Source organism: Pelmatolapia mariae, linkage group LG8 (genome assembly GCF_036321145.2).
Source record: "Pelmatolapia mariae isolate MD_Pm_ZW linkage group LG8, Pm_UMD_F_2, whole genome shotgun sequence".
Lineage (NCBI taxonomy): Eukaryota > Metazoa > Chordata > Actinopteri > Cichliformes > Cichlidae > Pelmatolapia > Pelmatolapia mariae.
The window spans coordinates 16,397,551-16,414,141 of NC_086234.1; the positions used below are offsets into that span (position 1 = coordinate 16,397,551).

The 16,591-nt window shown below is 41.4% G+C and overlaps 1 protein-coding gene across 2 annotated transcripts in view; it reads right to left on the reverse strand.

Moving 5' to 3' along the window:
* erbb2 (erb-b2 receptor tyrosine kinase 2) overlaps nucleotides 1–16,591 on the reverse strand; it is a 28,916-nt gene that overhangs the window by 3,565 nt on the left and 8,760 nt on the right. Inside the window, exons 2-26 of one of the 2 annotated variants that reach the window (XM_063481268.1) lie at nucleotides 14,590–14,741; nucleotides 14,306–14,486; nucleotides 13,966–14,106; nucleotides 13,111–13,176; nucleotides 12,878–12,993; nucleotides 12,635–12,776; nucleotides 12,388–12,516; nucleotides 10,943–11,090; nucleotides 10,145–10,218; nucleotides 9,930–10,020; nucleotides 7,925–8,127; nucleotides 7,671–7,800; nucleotides 6,288–6,378; nucleotides 5,634–5,788; nucleotides 5,497–5,544; nucleotides 5,250–5,388; nucleotides 5,044–5,166; nucleotides 4,852–4,950; nucleotides 4,575–4,760; nucleotides 4,211–4,366; nucleotides 4,043–4,118; nucleotides 2,425–2,571; nucleotides 2,129–2,226; nucleotides 1,702–1,875; nucleotides 20–401 (exon numbers count right to left, since the gene is read on the reverse strand). In XM_063481268.1, the coding sequence (XP_063337338.1) occupies nucleotides 20–401; nucleotides 1,702–1,875; nucleotides 2,129–2,226; nucleotides 2,425–2,571; nucleotides 4,043–4,118; nucleotides 4,211–4,366; nucleotides 4,575–4,760; nucleotides 4,852–4,950; nucleotides 5,044–5,166; nucleotides 5,250–5,388; nucleotides 5,497–5,544; nucleotides 5,634–5,788; nucleotides 6,288–6,378; nucleotides 7,671–7,800; nucleotides 7,925–8,127; nucleotides 9,930–10,020; nucleotides 10,145–10,218; nucleotides 10,943–11,090; nucleotides 12,388–12,516; nucleotides 12,635–12,776; nucleotides 12,878–12,993; nucleotides 13,111–13,176; nucleotides 13,966–14,106; nucleotides 14,306–14,486; nucleotides 14,590–14,741 (3,447 nt within the window). Of the gene's footprint in view, nucleotides 1–19; nucleotides 405–1,701; nucleotides 1,876–2,128; nucleotides 2,227–2,424; nucleotides 2,572–4,042; nucleotides 4,119–4,210; nucleotides 4,367–4,574; nucleotides 4,761–4,851; nucleotides 4,951–5,043; nucleotides 5,167–5,249; nucleotides 5,389–5,496; nucleotides 5,545–5,633; nucleotides 5,789–6,287; nucleotides 6,379–7,670; nucleotides 7,801–7,924; nucleotides 8,128–9,929; nucleotides 10,021–10,144; nucleotides 10,219–10,942; nucleotides 11,091–12,387; nucleotides 12,517–12,634; nucleotides 12,777–12,877; nucleotides 12,994–13,110; nucleotides 13,177–13,965; nucleotides 14,107–14,305; nucleotides 14,487–14,589; nucleotides 14,742–16,591 lie in introns of both variants that reach the window. The other variant, XM_063481267.1, reaches the window with a different exon arrangement.

Below are 16,591 nucleotides of genomic sequence, written 5' to 3' on the forward strand. Positions count from 1 at the left end.
TATGAAGACCACGACTCACCTGGCAGGGGATGATTTTGAATGGCGTGACTCCGCCGGGGTAGTGAGTGGTGAAGATAAGGATGGGGAAAACCATTACACCCATCAGTTTCTAGGTCATCCTTGCTTCCGTTGGGGAAGGTGGGGTCTTTGCTGTAGCGTCCGGGGCTGGCTGGTGCCAAGGAGTGGCCGTCTGTAGGTGCATCCAGGAAGACAGAGTCAGACTGACCTCCAGCTGAGGTGCTGCGAGCCAGCATTGGATACTGAGGCCACACACTGTTAGAGGCGCTCGCTCCCATCGTTAAGGTTGGGTACTGGGTGTGGCTGATTCCAGTCAGGGAGGAGTGAAGGTTCCGAGGCCCAGCAGTGTTGGAAGGGTCCATATCTAAGCTATGATCTCTGCTCTGCTGGAAAGAAAAACAACCACCTTTTAAGATATTGGGAATGTACGACATGACAGCATGTTAGCAGAAAGAGTCGACTCTCACACAGTATCAGGTACCTGCTGCTCATGCAAGCACCGGAACAGCAGAAAGTTAATATAAATCCTCAAATATATGTTCATATCGGTTTAATAATTTATTAAACAGATAATTCATGAGTTCTTTCAAACACACAGACATTAAAGCAGGACTCTTAATTCTTATGTCACACATGCTGAATGATGGACACTCTCTTAAAAACTCAACTTCTCATCTGTCACTCCAGAATAAATTAGGAAAATTATCTTAGACTGATCTGATCTGGGGGTGGGGATTTCCCACCCTCTAGTCTGCGTGTCCCTGCCTCTGCTAAATTATTTTTATCCCCAGTGGGGATAATAATGTATCCTTCTCCAGCTAAGAAAGCCAGTGGTAGTGCATGTCCATTTATTATTTTCCAAATTTTCATTAAGTCAAAAACCAAATGCTGTTTTAAAGTGAAAACTACCACTAACGAAATAAAACAGAAATCAATCAGATAAAGAGAGCTTTTACAGGAGACTCACAGAAAAGCAATCCTAGAAATATTTCGACTTTGCATCGGCCGCTTGATCTCACGATTACTGACAGAGGCGAGTTACAGTTTCTAATTTTAATAGCTAGAAACCGTAGCTATAAAGGGCATCTTTGTATAATGTTACAAGCAACAGAGAAGCAGCCACAATGCTGCATGAATACAGGACACCTAGCCTTAAAGTCGTTCACTACATTAATCACAATTTGAAACCTGCGGTACACTTTGCTGCAGAACACATAATCGAGCCGAGTCAATTTCAGATATTTATTAACTCGATTAACTCGAAAGTCTGCGACTGACACACTGCAGATGGAGCTTTGCCAGAAAGCAGAAAAAGTCATCAACGCGGATAGTTTTCTCATTCTGACATGCAAAAAATTTACTGTAACAAGATATAGCGCTGGTGAAATTTGAGATTTAATAGAAATTTAATGCCACAGCTGGCCAAATAGTGCTAAGTGGAAGGGGATCTATCAAGTAAACTTGAGATGTAAAACTGACATATGCTTGAAGGTATTCACACAAAGGGCCAACATGTACAACTGTCATCACATAACAGGTAAATTCTGTCTGTCTGTGATTAAAGCCAGCAAATGGACCAATCAAAAAGAACATCTATCTATCTATCTATGATAGATATAGATACATATAGTTATATAAGATAGACGAAGACAAAATTACCCACCCCCCTCCCACCCCACTGACCCTGTATGACTGGTGTCTGGATAGTCCATTGGCCTGGGGCTCGTCCCCTTTCCTTGTATTTGGCACCAGGTACTCCTCAGGATCCATCATTTCCCCCATATTTTCATCTTCCCTCAGAAGCATCCTGTAAAACTCACTGTCCACTGGGCTGCACTTGCTCATCTCTTCATCATTCTGAAAGGCGATGAAAGAACAACAGGATAAAAAACCCAAAACATTCTAGGAATGTACATCTTTATTTATTTGGATGGCATTAAAAGTGTCACTCTTTAAAAGGTAACCACATCTAAAAAGTAGCAGTTTTAGATAAATAATTTTATAGTATTGACACAATAACTATCAGTCCCTCTCTCTCTCTCTCTCTCTCTCACACACGCACACACACACACAGTAAAACATTAACAGCATGAGTCACACATTTACATACCTGAATAACTACATAGCGAGTAGGATCTCTAGCCATGGCACTAAAATCATTGACCAGGCCTTTGAATCTCGGCCTGCTCTCAGGATCAATCATCCAACCTGCCAACCAAACAATGGTTAACTGAACACTTCAACAACATTAAATCCTTTGACAGACAGGGAAATAAACTACAACATGTATAAAAGTCAGATTCATTTGCAGTTTTTTAACCTGGAAATACATGAAACGCTTAAATCTTGGCAACATCACAACATAGACAAAATGCGAAAATCACTGCTGGAGTGAGAGGTACTGACATTTGACCATGATCATGTAGACATCAATGGTGCAGATAAGGGGTTGGGGAAGCCGCTCGCCCCCCTCTAAAACCTCTGGGATATCTCTTGCTGGAATTGTGTCGTAGGGCTTAGAGCCAAATGTCATCAGCTCCCAAACAGTTACCCCTGCAATTAAATAACAAAACTGCAACATTTACTCTAAAATACAAAAAAGAAAAAAAATCCCATCACCTATAAGGATTTAAACCAAGTTATCTGTGCATGAAGTTAGTTTTAAAACCATTATGCATTCAAGAAAAACAGAAAAACTATGGAAACACTGAACTCTAAATGTTTTAAGAAATATATTTATGGTTAAAATTTAAGTTAAACAGTTTGGATCGCTGTTAAGCTTAGTCTATGGGTGAGACCATCACTCAATCATACAAGAACCTCTCTTGGCCAGTCTCAACTGGATGTATGCATAAAAGATACTGTGACATCATGCGCTGGTACCCTTTGATGAGAATTTCTGGGTAGATCTAACTGTTGTGATTGACACCTTGTTAGCCAACGAGTGTACCTTTCACACCACCGACAAGCCGCCATAAAGCATGACAAAGATCAATTCAATTCAATTTTATTTATATAGAGCCGAATCATAACATCAGTTATGTCAAGGTGCTTAAGACAAGTGTTTTTATTTTTATTTAATGTAGCATGTAGCAAAATGCTACTCTACAAATTTCCTACTCCTTTATGCTAACGTAACTAGCTCAATTTAAAATGGAAGTTAGGCTATTTAGCGCTACTTATAATTAGACTGTAATAACTAGCTGTATGTAAATATGAGACGAGTTTATTGTTTGATGCTAGTGTTGTTAGATTCTTTTTTCGTGTTTCATGTAGCAAAATGCTACTTTACAACACACATGGCTAAGCTAACTAGTTTGATACAGAAATTAGGACAGATAACTCTAGGCTGTGCTAACTAGCCATTTGAAAACTTTGAAGACAGTAAGATTTTTGTGGAACGCCCCCTCAACTCAGATTTCCAAAGGTCAGAGCAGACCAACATATCCTGAGTAAGCAATCTAAGATGGTCATTTTCGAATTGCTAAATAAGCCATACGCAGAGCACCGATTAGGCCCTATTCATGATTGTGTTTTTATTTACAAGAAAACAGTATTATGTTGCATTACTAGTGATACCTGAACAGCTCTCTCTTTGCTAAGAACCAAAAAAGTCCTGTTTTTCCTCTCTTTTCCTGGAATGTACAAACTCGAGAGTGATGTCATTCTCAAAGTTCCGACATTTGAGTACTGAGGTATCTGGATCATGGCGGAAGATCTTATGGCAGAGATGCTTACAAAACCACAGATTGTTAAACAAAAGCCATGTACATGAACCAGTGCTGAGACTGGCCAATGGAGACGCTTCTTACATCTCTCAGCATACGCAAGTCCCACCCATATGATTCAGCTCAAACAGCAAACAACATTTCTGGATTCACATTTTAATCAAAATCCTACTTTACTTGCTTGCAAATCTATTTTGGTTCACATTTAAACTTAAATGTATTTGATAAGATTTTTCTGATGATTTATTCATAAGAAAAGGATCAATTTAAAATTCCTAGCCCTGGTTGATGCCTACCGTAGCTCCATACATCACTCTGGTGAGTAAACTTCCTGTGCAGGATAGACTCCAAGGCCATCCATTTGATTGGCACCTAGAAACACAGATTTCCAGAGCATTTTTAAATAAACAAAATCCTTAACGCCCGCAGAGAACATGCTCTGCAAGCCACAGCTTCCATCTCACCTTCCCTCCATCGGCGTGATACTCCGTCTCGTCTATATCGAGCAAACGGGCCAGACCAAAGTCAGTGATCTTCACATGATTCGGGTTCTTCACCAGGACATTGCGGGCTGCCAAATCTCTGTGGACCAAACGGACCTCCTCCAGGTAACTCATCCCCTACACCAACACACACATACATACACACACAGATCCATCACCCTACATGTGTCCACAAATAAACAAACTGGAACCACATCAAATATGAAAAGACAAGCAAGATAAGAGAGAAATGAACAAAATATACTTCCGCTTATATCACTGCAAGCGGTCACACATGTACAAGCATGAAAACAGAAATTCAACACCTTGTTTCCCGTTTTTGTACCTTGGCAATCTGGACACACCAGTTGAGTAGGAACTGCGAACCAATGCGGTCCTTGTTCTCTCTGACGTAGTCGAGGAGGCAGCCATACGGCATCAGCTGAGTGACCAGCTGCACAGTGGAGGTGAGACAAATCCCCAGGAGACGACACACGTACGGGCTGGCAACGCCCGCCATCACATATGCCTCCTGGAAGCAGAGAGAGCAGATGTACTGAGCGTGTGAACTTCATTTCCGTCCACTGTAACTCCTCAAGGTTTTCTGCCTGGCTTGTACTCACATCGAGGATTTCTTTGTTGGCTTTTGGTGAGGTGTTCTCACGCAAAACCTTAATGGCCACTGGGATTTTCACATTTTCCCCATCAGGAGCCCAAATTCCCTGAAACAGTGATCAAAATCATCTCGAACAAAGCTCACCACCCTCTGAGCAAACAGCACATAACGTGGTTATGGATGTGCGTGATGACCATACCTTGTAAACAGTGCCAAAGGCCCCCGAACCCAGCACCCTGAGTTTTTTCAGCTCGGTCTCTTTCAATATACGCATCTGAGCTTGATTGGGTGAAGCACCACTTGGCGTCAAAGGCTCCACCAGCTGCACGTGAAGGAGGAAAATAGCAGATAAAGACTGCACGCTAGAGTGAAACACACATTTTAATTTGGCACGTCGTCCCTCACCTCGTGCTCCTGCAGGATCCTCCTCATTGTCTCCTTCCTCTTTAGCTTCTTCTGTCTCCTCAAGTAAAAGACCAGCAGAGCCAGCAGGATAATGAAGAGCACCACCCCACCCACTGCAGCCGCGATGGACGTGCCAGGTCTACACAGACACAGAAAGTTTAATGCTGCGCCCATCCATAAAAATCGAAGCTCAATTTGTAACAGCTCCCAGAAAAGCTAACTGAAATAAGTTGTTTAGTGCGCTCACCCTGTCCTGGTATCAATGGGGCAGCCTCGTTCATCCTTCACAGTGCAGCTGGAAGAGAAAAGCACCGTCTGTGAAGTCAGTCTCACTGCGTGCTTGTGTATGTGTGTGAGTTTGGGCTTAAATGTGGCGTCACTCACGGTGGCGTGCAGTTGGTCTTGCATGGCAGACAGTGTCCCGTGGCGTTGCTGTATTTCCACACAGTATGCAGATCGCCCTTCACGCCACTGGGACACCGATCCACGCAATACTCGCCGTCCTGGAAATTCCGACACTCCGTGCAATGTTGAGCACCCTGAGACGCAAACAGAGCGATATTTAACAATGTTTAGTTTTTTTATTTAACATAAAAAAATAACAAAGAGTTTCTACAGCCCAGTGTGACGTCTACATCCTACTTACAGCACCACAGCAGCTAAAAGGATTCAATTTAAGCTAAAATCAGACCAATTTAAGAACTTTTGGAATTATAAATAGCTTAAAGTATAATTTATTTTAAAGGAAGGTATAAGCAACATTATCCCTGTGTAAAAATGCTTCAGTAATCTCAGCTCTGCAATGCACCATCAAAAACAAGCTATGCAATGAGAATATGCATCCTGCAGTGATGCCACATGTATCTTAAGAAAAGTGAAAAAGGAAACCGAACCTCATAAACTTGTATTTAATCATACAAACGACACATCTCCAGGTTAAATAAACTGTCATATACAAGTACTTTTGAGCTCCAAATGGGGGTTTAAGGAGTTAGAAATCCTATCTAGCAATATTACACTTTGGTCTATGTTTCTTACCGGCCCGTGGCAGGACTCTGAGCCATTGAGGGGTCGACACTGTGGATCACAGGCAACACACTTAGATCCATCTATATATTCACGTACGGGCCTGCAAAGCAAGCACAAGATCCACGTAAGGTAACATCCCAGGATTAAATTAAATGCATTTATCTGAAGCATCTGACACCATCCTGAGAAGACACAACTTCAGAAACAGGGAGCCAGCTGCAAGTAACCCGATGAGCTCAACGGCATTTCTTCTTCTATGGACAATCGTGAAGTATCGTATGAACTTTTACCAACTTTCTGCAAACATCACCCTCATGCTGGACCGTAAATTTCCAGTCCAGGATACAATTTCCATCACAGATTCAAAATAATTAAATTTTTACACTTTTGTTTTGCTTTACATTGAAGAAACAACATTAAACATGTTAATGTAACACCTAGATAGAAAGCAAAATTGCATATGTATGAATTTCCAAATAGTCCATGTATTACTGCTTTTATTTAATATAAGCATTTATATGTTATAGAGCAATATATAGGGCACACCACTCACTCCATACTACGGTGACCTCAGAGGTATTTACGGCTATGATGTCTTTAATCAGTTAGATTTGTTAATCTTTTTATTTAGAAACTCTATGAAACTAAACACATAACATTTCTACTTTCCTTGTTAGGTTATGGTTGCGATGACTAAATTCAAGCCATAGTGTGGTGATAATTTTTAAATCCGATCCGATTCAAGGCAAAATAGGCGAGAGAGCAGGGTATGATTTAGCATTTGGCTGCGTTGTAAATAACAAAATCACTAGCTTAATTTGGAGTGTATTATAATAATAATCTCTGTTGTTTGAGTCTTACTAAAAGACACTGTAATTAGATGTTTGAGCATTTTACTTTAAGCCTGTTTTTGCCAGGCACTTAGCAGACGTAAATTCCTAACTAAGCAAATGTACCATCTAATGGTCGTACTGGGTTCATTTTGTGCACATGTATACAGCGCACCTTTGAAAAGTGTGTTTTCTCATTTGCTCTGCCATCTTGCATTTGCTTTTGTATGTACATGTATGCACGTCATATCAAACTCAAACACACCGTTATCGCTTGTATTTGTCAATGATCCTAAATTGCTTCAAGGCACACATTAAATTAAACGCTTTTAATCTGATTTACTGCGATGACACATTCACAGAGACGACCACATAACCGACATAATCACGCATATTTTTGACTTAAGCAGAACACATCATTAGTTTTTCTGATATATTTACTGAGGAACTAGTTCTGGGAATTATTACAAATAGTACACTGAACAATTAAAGAACATTATCAGTTGTTTTCGCATTGATTTCGTGTTGCCACACCTCTACAAACACACGCAAACCTTCTTACCCCTGATAGAGATCACACTGCTCTACACACTCGGTGCCACGTTGGAAAGTTTGGCAGGACACGCACTGGCTGGGCCCCGGACCCCAACAGCCCGCCTTACAAAGCGGGTGACAAACATTCCCTTCTTTCTCTGAAAACATAGAGACAATGCAGCATGATTCACCCTGTAGTTTTTTTTTTACTGCATTAGACCACAAAAAAAAAGAAAGAAAAAAAGACAGCTGCACGACTAAAAGGTCTGTGGCTTTACTTACCACAGACTGCAGGGTCCTGGTTGTGGCTGACGATGCGGTGCGGACCCTGGGTGGGATGGAGGAGATTCTGCCATGGCAGTGAGTTGGTGTAGCACAGCTGTGAGTTGTTGTAAATCAAGACCAAACCTCCACTGACGCTGCGCAGCGACCGCAACCCGAGAGACTTGATGTGCAGATTCTGGATGGCCAGTGAAAACACACCCCTGAATGGAGAGGGAGAAGATGAAGAATTTGAGTGGTAAACAAAGCTTTAAATAAAGAAGAGTGTAAGAAGCAAACAGCAAAAGAGACACAGCTATATCCCGGTATCTTTCTCTGAAAACAAGCTTCCTACAAATAGCGTTTGGGCTCTTCGGAGCAGAGTAAGGATCTTGGTCATTTTGGAGGGACTCAAAGCAGAGCATCATATCAATGTGGCTCCAGCACCGTCACTACAACTGCCCTACAGTGTAAAATCTGAGAAATCCAAGTGCAAAATTCTCCCACATGGAGAATATATAAGGAATTATTCAGTTGTTCACTGATGAGTACAAGTCTGGAAAAAATACAAAGGTTATTGAGAAATTTATGATGCCACACCGTGCCCACATATTCTGATCCTGCCCTTCGATTCAGAGGTTTTGGATGTAAAAGTGGATACTACATTTCTGTCCCGGGATCCAGAAAACATTCCTTAAAACATCTGTAGACTTCGAGACTGCTGGTAAAAAAGGAAAAAAAATGCTGGCTTCAGAAGACACCACCAAACATCGACCTTTTCCTAGAACAATCAATGGATAAGATGGCTTTGACACTTCAAACTAAGAGTCAAGGAGATAAACAGTGGGGGAAAATGGGTTTGTTATAACAAGATTCAGAACAGTTTATAATCCAAGTGTAAAAGCTCTGATAGAAATATTTTCCTGCAGTGTATTCGATGGCCTTGGATGATGTTATTAATCTGTTTAAGTCCCTGATGTCATGTTCCATGTTGTAAAACTGTGTAAAAGGAAAAAAAAGACTTCCAAGTGGGAGGAAAAAAGTACTCAAGCATGACTTGTCCTGTCCTGTCAGCGAAATGCTGAGTGACAAAGTCCACATGAAGTCGCGCTTGTTGTGGATGAAGGGATCAAACGGAGGCCATGGAGACCAAGAGCTGTGTCAGCGTGAAACCAAAAGTGAATGTGGAGCAAAACATTTTCAGACATTCGTTTCAATCGAAAATAATAAAACTGTTGTCAGTTGGAGTTTTTTTAGCTTTAGCTAAAAGCTGCATTAAAACCGACTCTTTCTCAACATCAACCGTGTGTTATACAGCCTGTCTTGCTCATACTCCCTCCACAAAAATGTGATTGGTCACTTCCACCGATGGACCTGGAGAATATTGATCGTAACGTTGCACACGTCACCAGCACGGTGATCAGATGGTGCTAACTGTGACCTAGTTTAAGACACTGGCCAGCAGGGCAGCAGTGCTAGCTAATAATTAGCATTTATTACCCTGAAAATGAACAGACTGCCTTAACTGAAGCAGAAGCAGTCGAAAAAAACTGAACACAAACAAAGACACAGTGTTGGGTGGACACATTGGCATGTAGTGACGCACCGCATGGAAAGAAAATTAAACATGTGCTGCATCTATATAACGATCTTGATACTACAGGAGAGCTGTTCAAGGCACATATAGACGACCCGGATGATGAAGTGGTGCTTATTGATATTTTAAATTACTTATACTTACTATTATTCTTCATTTAGTTGACTTTTTTTTATTCACGTTTCCATCGTGCTCACTTGCATGAGAAGAAAAATACGCTTAGCAGGCACACCTAATGTTTGTTTCCAGCTCGTTGGTAAGTTTATTGATAATAAAGCTGATAATAAAACCACCACAGAAGGAAAAAAAAACACTGCAGTAAAGTGGATTGAGTATGGTTACACAACAGGCATATTGTGCAAACAGGATGACAAGGGAAATAGTGGAGAGCATGCAGAACAACAGACGAGCAGTTTTAAAAAGTCTTACTTGTAGAGCATCGTGCCTCTGATCACCTTCAGGTTCTCAAACACACTGAGGTTGGTCCACTGCTCTGGCCAGGCATCAATGTAGAGATAACCTGCAAGTTTAAAGATCACACAGAGGTGATGAAAACATTCCAACTGAGGAGACTTCGGTGTGAGAAACAGATAAAATGTTACTTAATAAAAAGCTCACATAGGGTTTAACAAACACTGTGGTACCTGTAATCTCCTCCAGAGTCCTGAAGGCACTCAGCTGCTCCAAAGTCAGGCCTGAGGTGTTCTTCGCAGGATCCCTGGACGGCGTAAGATTTAAGTAAGACTTAAAAGCCACTTTCATTATTGGGAACAATTTTATTTTCTGTTGGCTTGTCCTCAATATTAATATCTTCTCCAGGTTAAGCTTGGATTTTGTAAGAAATGCCTTCGCCAGTCCACACAACTCATGGAGACGATGTGTCTGGGTGATCTTGAGTCAGAGATACAGATTCAATCCACAGGAGGAAATAGGAGGAATATGCTGAATGCAAGCCTGTTTGTGCAGGTTCAGATCACACTAACCCATTATTGATCCCCCTCCATTACCTCAACAATACATCAGAAACCACACACGCGTTCACTTAAATCAGCTGTCGGGGAATTTTATCAACATGTAGTATCTCAACCTCAGCAAGTTACAAGTCATGTAAGCAAACCTAAAAGCTTTGTATTAACTGTTGGTATTTCGCTACATTATTTGAAATGCTCTTGAATGACACTGGTGTAGAAACAAATTGGAGCAGTTTTGTCCTCTGTTGACACAACGTCAAAAACACTTGAGTTTAAAGCCGGTCTGGTTACATGTGCAGGGATAGGCTCGGGCGGCAAAAGGATTGTGTACAAGTTGTTGCTGCAAACTCAAATATTTGAAGTGCTGAATGGGAGGGATGTGGCGCTGTGGCGGAATAAAGTCTCTGGTGTCAAGCTGCTTGTTGTATTTGCTGAATTTTACACGTTTCTAAAAATGTAAAAGTCTCTCACCATGAGAAGCTCTCAGAGCGGAAGGCCAGGCTACCGAAAATCTTCGTGCACTTGTTGAACTCCTCCACATTGGAAGACGTTACCACGGCGATGCTGCTGCTGCTGCTGTCGGTAACACCATTGTTGTCTGTACTCGGGCCGAAACACACTATGATACCAACCAGGAAGGGGAAAAAAAACAAAACAACAACAGACGTTAAACCAAACCAGAGTTTTTCTGGAAGGACTATTTCTAATTAGACTAAAGTTTAACAACAACAGTGACTAATAATCACCCAGCAACATGAACTAGGACATGATCATTGCTGAATGAAACAGATTTGCATTGCATTAAAGCCACCCCTCATTTACTTATATTTTGCTATGAAAACTGGAAATAGCAGCAGTGATTTATTGACAATGTGCAAAAAGTAACAGAAGTACTCCCCCTTTTGCATTTTTGTAGATTCAACTAAAGAAATGAAAACAAATGATGTGTTTTGCAACAGGCTGCTAGTACCTAAAGACAAAATTTTAAAATGTGTTGCTAAGTTGTTTGTTATGTGTTGACACAACAATGCCTCATCCTTTGAGTTAGGAGCCTTTATGTGCTTGAATGATTCACAGGTCAGTTAAGTGGCTTAGCAAACAAAACAATGTTCCTCTGAAAATGGTCCGGTACAAAGACGAGTGAAAATGAGTGAAAAAAGCAGCCAATGTCTAAAGAAACACTTAAAAGACCTTCAGAAAGCCCCAAGAAAGTGCTCTTTTTATTTCTTAAAGAGCACTTCAAGAAATACCACAAATTCTGACTCCTTGCTTGAAGTTTTTTGAGCAGTACTGTATACAATAACATTCAACCAGCTCTGAACACTTAGTTTTTCTGCTCTTGGCTTGGTATGATGTCAATAAGAGTGGATATTGTCGTCACCTGCACACAGACCGGACCGACCTGCTGTTCAAATCTTTAAATCTGTTTACGATGGGCAGTGAATCAGAAAAAAAGGAGCCATAACAACTTGTTTTCAGACAGTGGGTGAGCTGAACGGTTGCACCAAGGTCCATTATAACATAACTAAAAATTATTGTGAGCATTGAATCATGCAAAGCTGCTCCAGGAGAACCCAAGAATAAAAATATGAAGATGAAAATGAGCACCATAGATCGCGGAGGCTTGGTATGAGGAAGCAGAGACAGGAGAAGTATGCTAGCATGATTTGAACAAGGTTATAAAGGTGACTGAGAAACTAACAAGCTAAACTAACGACATGAACAGTCAGGCGGACCAGATTACTGAACCTCATTCCGATTTGTCGAGTTAACTCAAATCTAGAACCATCTTCCGCTTCCAAGTTGATGTTTTCATTCACACTAATTAGCAGGTAAATCTAATAAAGCTGCCACTGTGTGCGTGTGTTTGTAAACAACATGATATTTCCCAGGAGAAAACAGAATTACTACCTCACCTTTGGGACAGTCTCCTTCACACTTATCACATTTCTGCGTCTCCGTCCCGTCAGGTTGGGTGACGACAACTTCCTGGTTGTTTGGGGGGCAAGATAAAGTACAGGCCACTTCCAACGCCAGATAGTTATCTACAGGGCAGGAGACAAAGTGTCCAAGGTGGGTGGCAGGGATTTAAAAAAAATCATTGAGCATGTGATAGCTTTCTTGGTTAAGAAGAATTTTTTTTTTTTTAAGGCAAACTCTTACAAGGACACGTCTTGACACAGGTCGCTCCAAAGTTAAACTTCCCGTGTGGGTTGGATTGGGACTGAAACGTGACGGGGTCATAGGTGGTGGGCAGTGGACAGTTCTCTTTACATACACCGCTGTCGTTGAAGTGACGGCAAGCCTGCAGAGAGGAGGAAGGAGGAAACATGTTTCTCCAGTAAGGAAAAGGAAAAAAGGAGATTACATTGCAGATAAGAAAACAAAAACAACAGGACTGTTTACCAGACAGTCTGAGTCTTTGGGTCCAGTGCATCCAGCTGCACACTGCAGGTGACAGCAGTCGTTGGGTAGAGGACCTTTACATCGCTGGCAGCCAGACGCACATTTAGCTCGGGTCACTTTAAACATACACACACACAAAAAAAACAAAGTCAAAATTTCAGCAAAACATCATTTGCTCTGCTTTTGTCTACATAAAACTACATAACATGACTGTGTGTGTGATTTTAACTCACGAGTTTGGCAATCCTGAGGAGTCTCTCCCCAGCATCTTTTCCCACATGCAGGCGAACAACTTGGACCTGCACCAGAAGAAAGCCAGGAATAAAAACCAGGGAAAGCTGAGCCACAATTTTACAAGAAAGACAAAGATTCAAGAGCGTGCAGACATGCTGGCTGATCCGTGGTTATGTAAGGCACCAGTACGGTTCATGAGAGCCGTTTGCTGGAAGGTCAAACCCTAGAAAAAAAATCTATGTAAAGTATCCAAAACCAACATAAACGATTTATGCCCACATTAGGATTTATAAACCCACTTCCAATATTATTGGGACACAGCTTTAGAATGTAAAATAAAAACAGAATGCAATTATCTCACAAACCCACATTTTATCCCCAGTGGGACAAAGAAAACACATCAAATGTTTAAACTGAGGCATTTTACTATTTGATGAAAAATATTTTGAAGCTGGTGGCAACAACATGTCTCGAAAAATTGGGACAGGGCAACAAAAAGCTGGAAAAGCAAGCGGTTACTTAAAAAAAAAAAAAAAAAACAGCTGGAGGAACATTTTGCAACTAATGAGGTTAACTGGCAACAGATCACTAACATGACTGGGTATAAAAAGAGAGGAGAGGAGTTTCTCAGGAATAAAGACAGGCCGAGGTTCACTAATCTGCAAAAAACTGTGTCTTCAAAATGTGGAAAGATTTTGGAATAATGCTCCTCAACGTAATGATGGTGCCTTTACACATATGGAAAGGCACCATCAGTGCTGAAAGCAACTGACATGTAAAATGACTTTATGACATCGACAAATCACTGCATGATGTTTCTCTTTGTTTACTATTAGAGTCAGTCAGCTGCTCACAGTTAGGAGGCCGAGGCTGCAGTCGGTGTTCCTTGGCACGGCCATTCTGCTCATCCAAGATGTCCGTCAAATTGATGTTCTGGGGGTCTGGGAAGCACAGCTGGGGGTTCCCCCAAATATACACTGCACCCAGCAGGATCTCTGCAGGACAGATAATACATAAAAGTGACTCCACAACTTATAGAAGATAACAGATGCTGAGAGAAACGGGCCTCTGTTCTGACCAATCTTCCAGTGAAACACTTCAGTGTTTTAAAGCTGGCAGCTGAAGATAATAAAATGAGTCTGAGCTCCAGACTTGTCACATCAAATTACGCCGGATTTGAGGAAAACCTCTGACCTGTGAGGCTACGAAGCCGGAGCGTCCTCAGCCCCTGACCGGCGTGAGTGTTATCCAGCACAGCCAGCGCGTAGCTGGAGTTATACAACTGGCTGCCTCTTATGATCCGAAGGCTGTCTAAGGGCAACAGGCTCACAGAAACATGAGCAACGAGTACATAACCCTGTACCTCCACAATCCCCTGGTGAAGAAGAGATGAAGAGAGAAAAAGGTGAGGAACACTGGAGCTAACCAAGCTTATTAACTGCATTAACATTTTCTTTGCGTTTCCATTCAAACTATACCTGCAGGAAGGAGAGGTCAGGGTTTCCATGGAGGTGTGTAATCTCCAAGTTTCCATGAACAACCTGGCAACCGGTGTAGAGCAGCCTCAGAGTCTCATAGTGGTTTTCCAGGCTGGAGGGCAGGGCCAGCTTCATGTCTGTACCCCGACAGACTGCAAGGCAAAGAAACGAAGTGGCAATTTACATGACCTGCCAAGAACTACAAACTACAGTATATAGAAACAAAAACCCACTTTTCTTCAATGCAACATTTTGTTTCTTTAATGAATGAAGCCATTTAAACTTTTCATTCGGCAGACTTCTTGCATTTTATGGGTTTAAATATCATCCCTACAAAAAACTAAATGACATACAGTAGTCTGCAAAAGCTGTGAGCCAACCTTCATTTATTTTTATTTCACTTGGAAAATTGGAACATGGGCAAACATATGCAGTGCAGTATAATAAGGTAAAACAGAGTTTGTACAATTCTAACAAGCTCGAAAGTCAACGCAAGTCAACATAGCCTGAACTCTCTAGGTCAAGCTTTCTTATCATTTCTTTAAGTAATCTACAGGAATAGTTCTCCTGGCTTCTTGAGGGACATTCAAAGCTCTTTTATGGATGTTGGCTTCTTTTGTTCTGCTCTCTCTCAAGATGATCCCACACTGCTTTAATAATGTTGAGGCCTGGGCTCTAGAGGAGGCCAATCCATGACCATGATAGTGTTTCATAGTGTGTGTCTATCCATGTACAATTTTACTGCACTGACGCTGTGTCGAGTTAAAAAAATGAAGCTGCTGCCAATCAGACACTTTCCAGATGGTATTACATAGGGGATCAAAACCTGACAGTACTTCTCTGCATACATCATTTCATCAATTTTGACAAGATATCCAACACCACTGGCAGAAATGGCTACCTCAGCCTTTTCTCACCATTTCCCTGCCTTAATAACAGCTTCTTGTCAGCCACCCTTCCAGTGAGATTGAAGAGTCAGATTTAGCTCTCGTCCTTAAATCCTATTCATCTGCTGTAGACAGTGTTAGCTTGCTACTACTCCAACTTTTTAGGGACACAATGTCCACCATGCTGAAATATGCCAACTTTCCAGTTCTTTGGGATTCACTTTGGTGGTGCAAAAATACTATTTTATGCCTGCCAAACTCATTTTTCATAGATTCCTACTAAAGACAATGGAACAAATTATGTTTATTGCAACAAGCTGCTAGAGCCTGAAGATATAATTTAAAATGTGCTCTTTGCTAAGTTGTCTGTTATGTGTAGCTACAACACTGTTTCATGCCTTTTTTTAAGCTTTAACGATTCATAGGTCAACATTAAGACCTTTGAAAGACCTCCAAAACCCTGGAGGACTATTGCTCAAGACCACTACAACATTTCCAAGAAAGTCTGGCTCCTTGGAAGCAAAATATAAAGAAATGAAATACTTTTGCACAGTACTCTAAGTGTTGTTTTAAATATTGACATGTAATTAGCAAAAACTACAATAATATGTAGACTTTTTTTATCCAGAAAAAAGTGCAACAACCTCTCCTGCGCTGGCAGCTCTTGCAGAGCGCTTGTCTTGTCTTGCAGAGGGTTGTGAGATGACGGGGCAGTTTTTTTGGGGTTTTTTGGGACATCCTAATGTAAACGTTTACAACAGTCCTTTCTTTTTTGGTCCCTTTTTTCATGTGTACACACACCTAAGTGGTAATGAATGTAAGGCTTGGACTCCACATAACTTGACTCCATCTATTCACAAGCAGCCTAAATAGAAATACAAGCCGCACGCACAGCCTCCGTCTGCGTCTTAGTATATATATATATATGATATATTTTCCCCTGGCAGCAGATTCCCCTCAGTGGGTCACACACAGAATTGAATTCGGGGGTCATACAGCATTATAATTCACAGGGGCTTTTGCAGACACATAGCTCTCATGCCTTAACAAGCAGTCACACGGTGAACAGTCCCTCCTCTCTCGAAGTTATAAATGACTTCCCTTGGCTCCTTTCC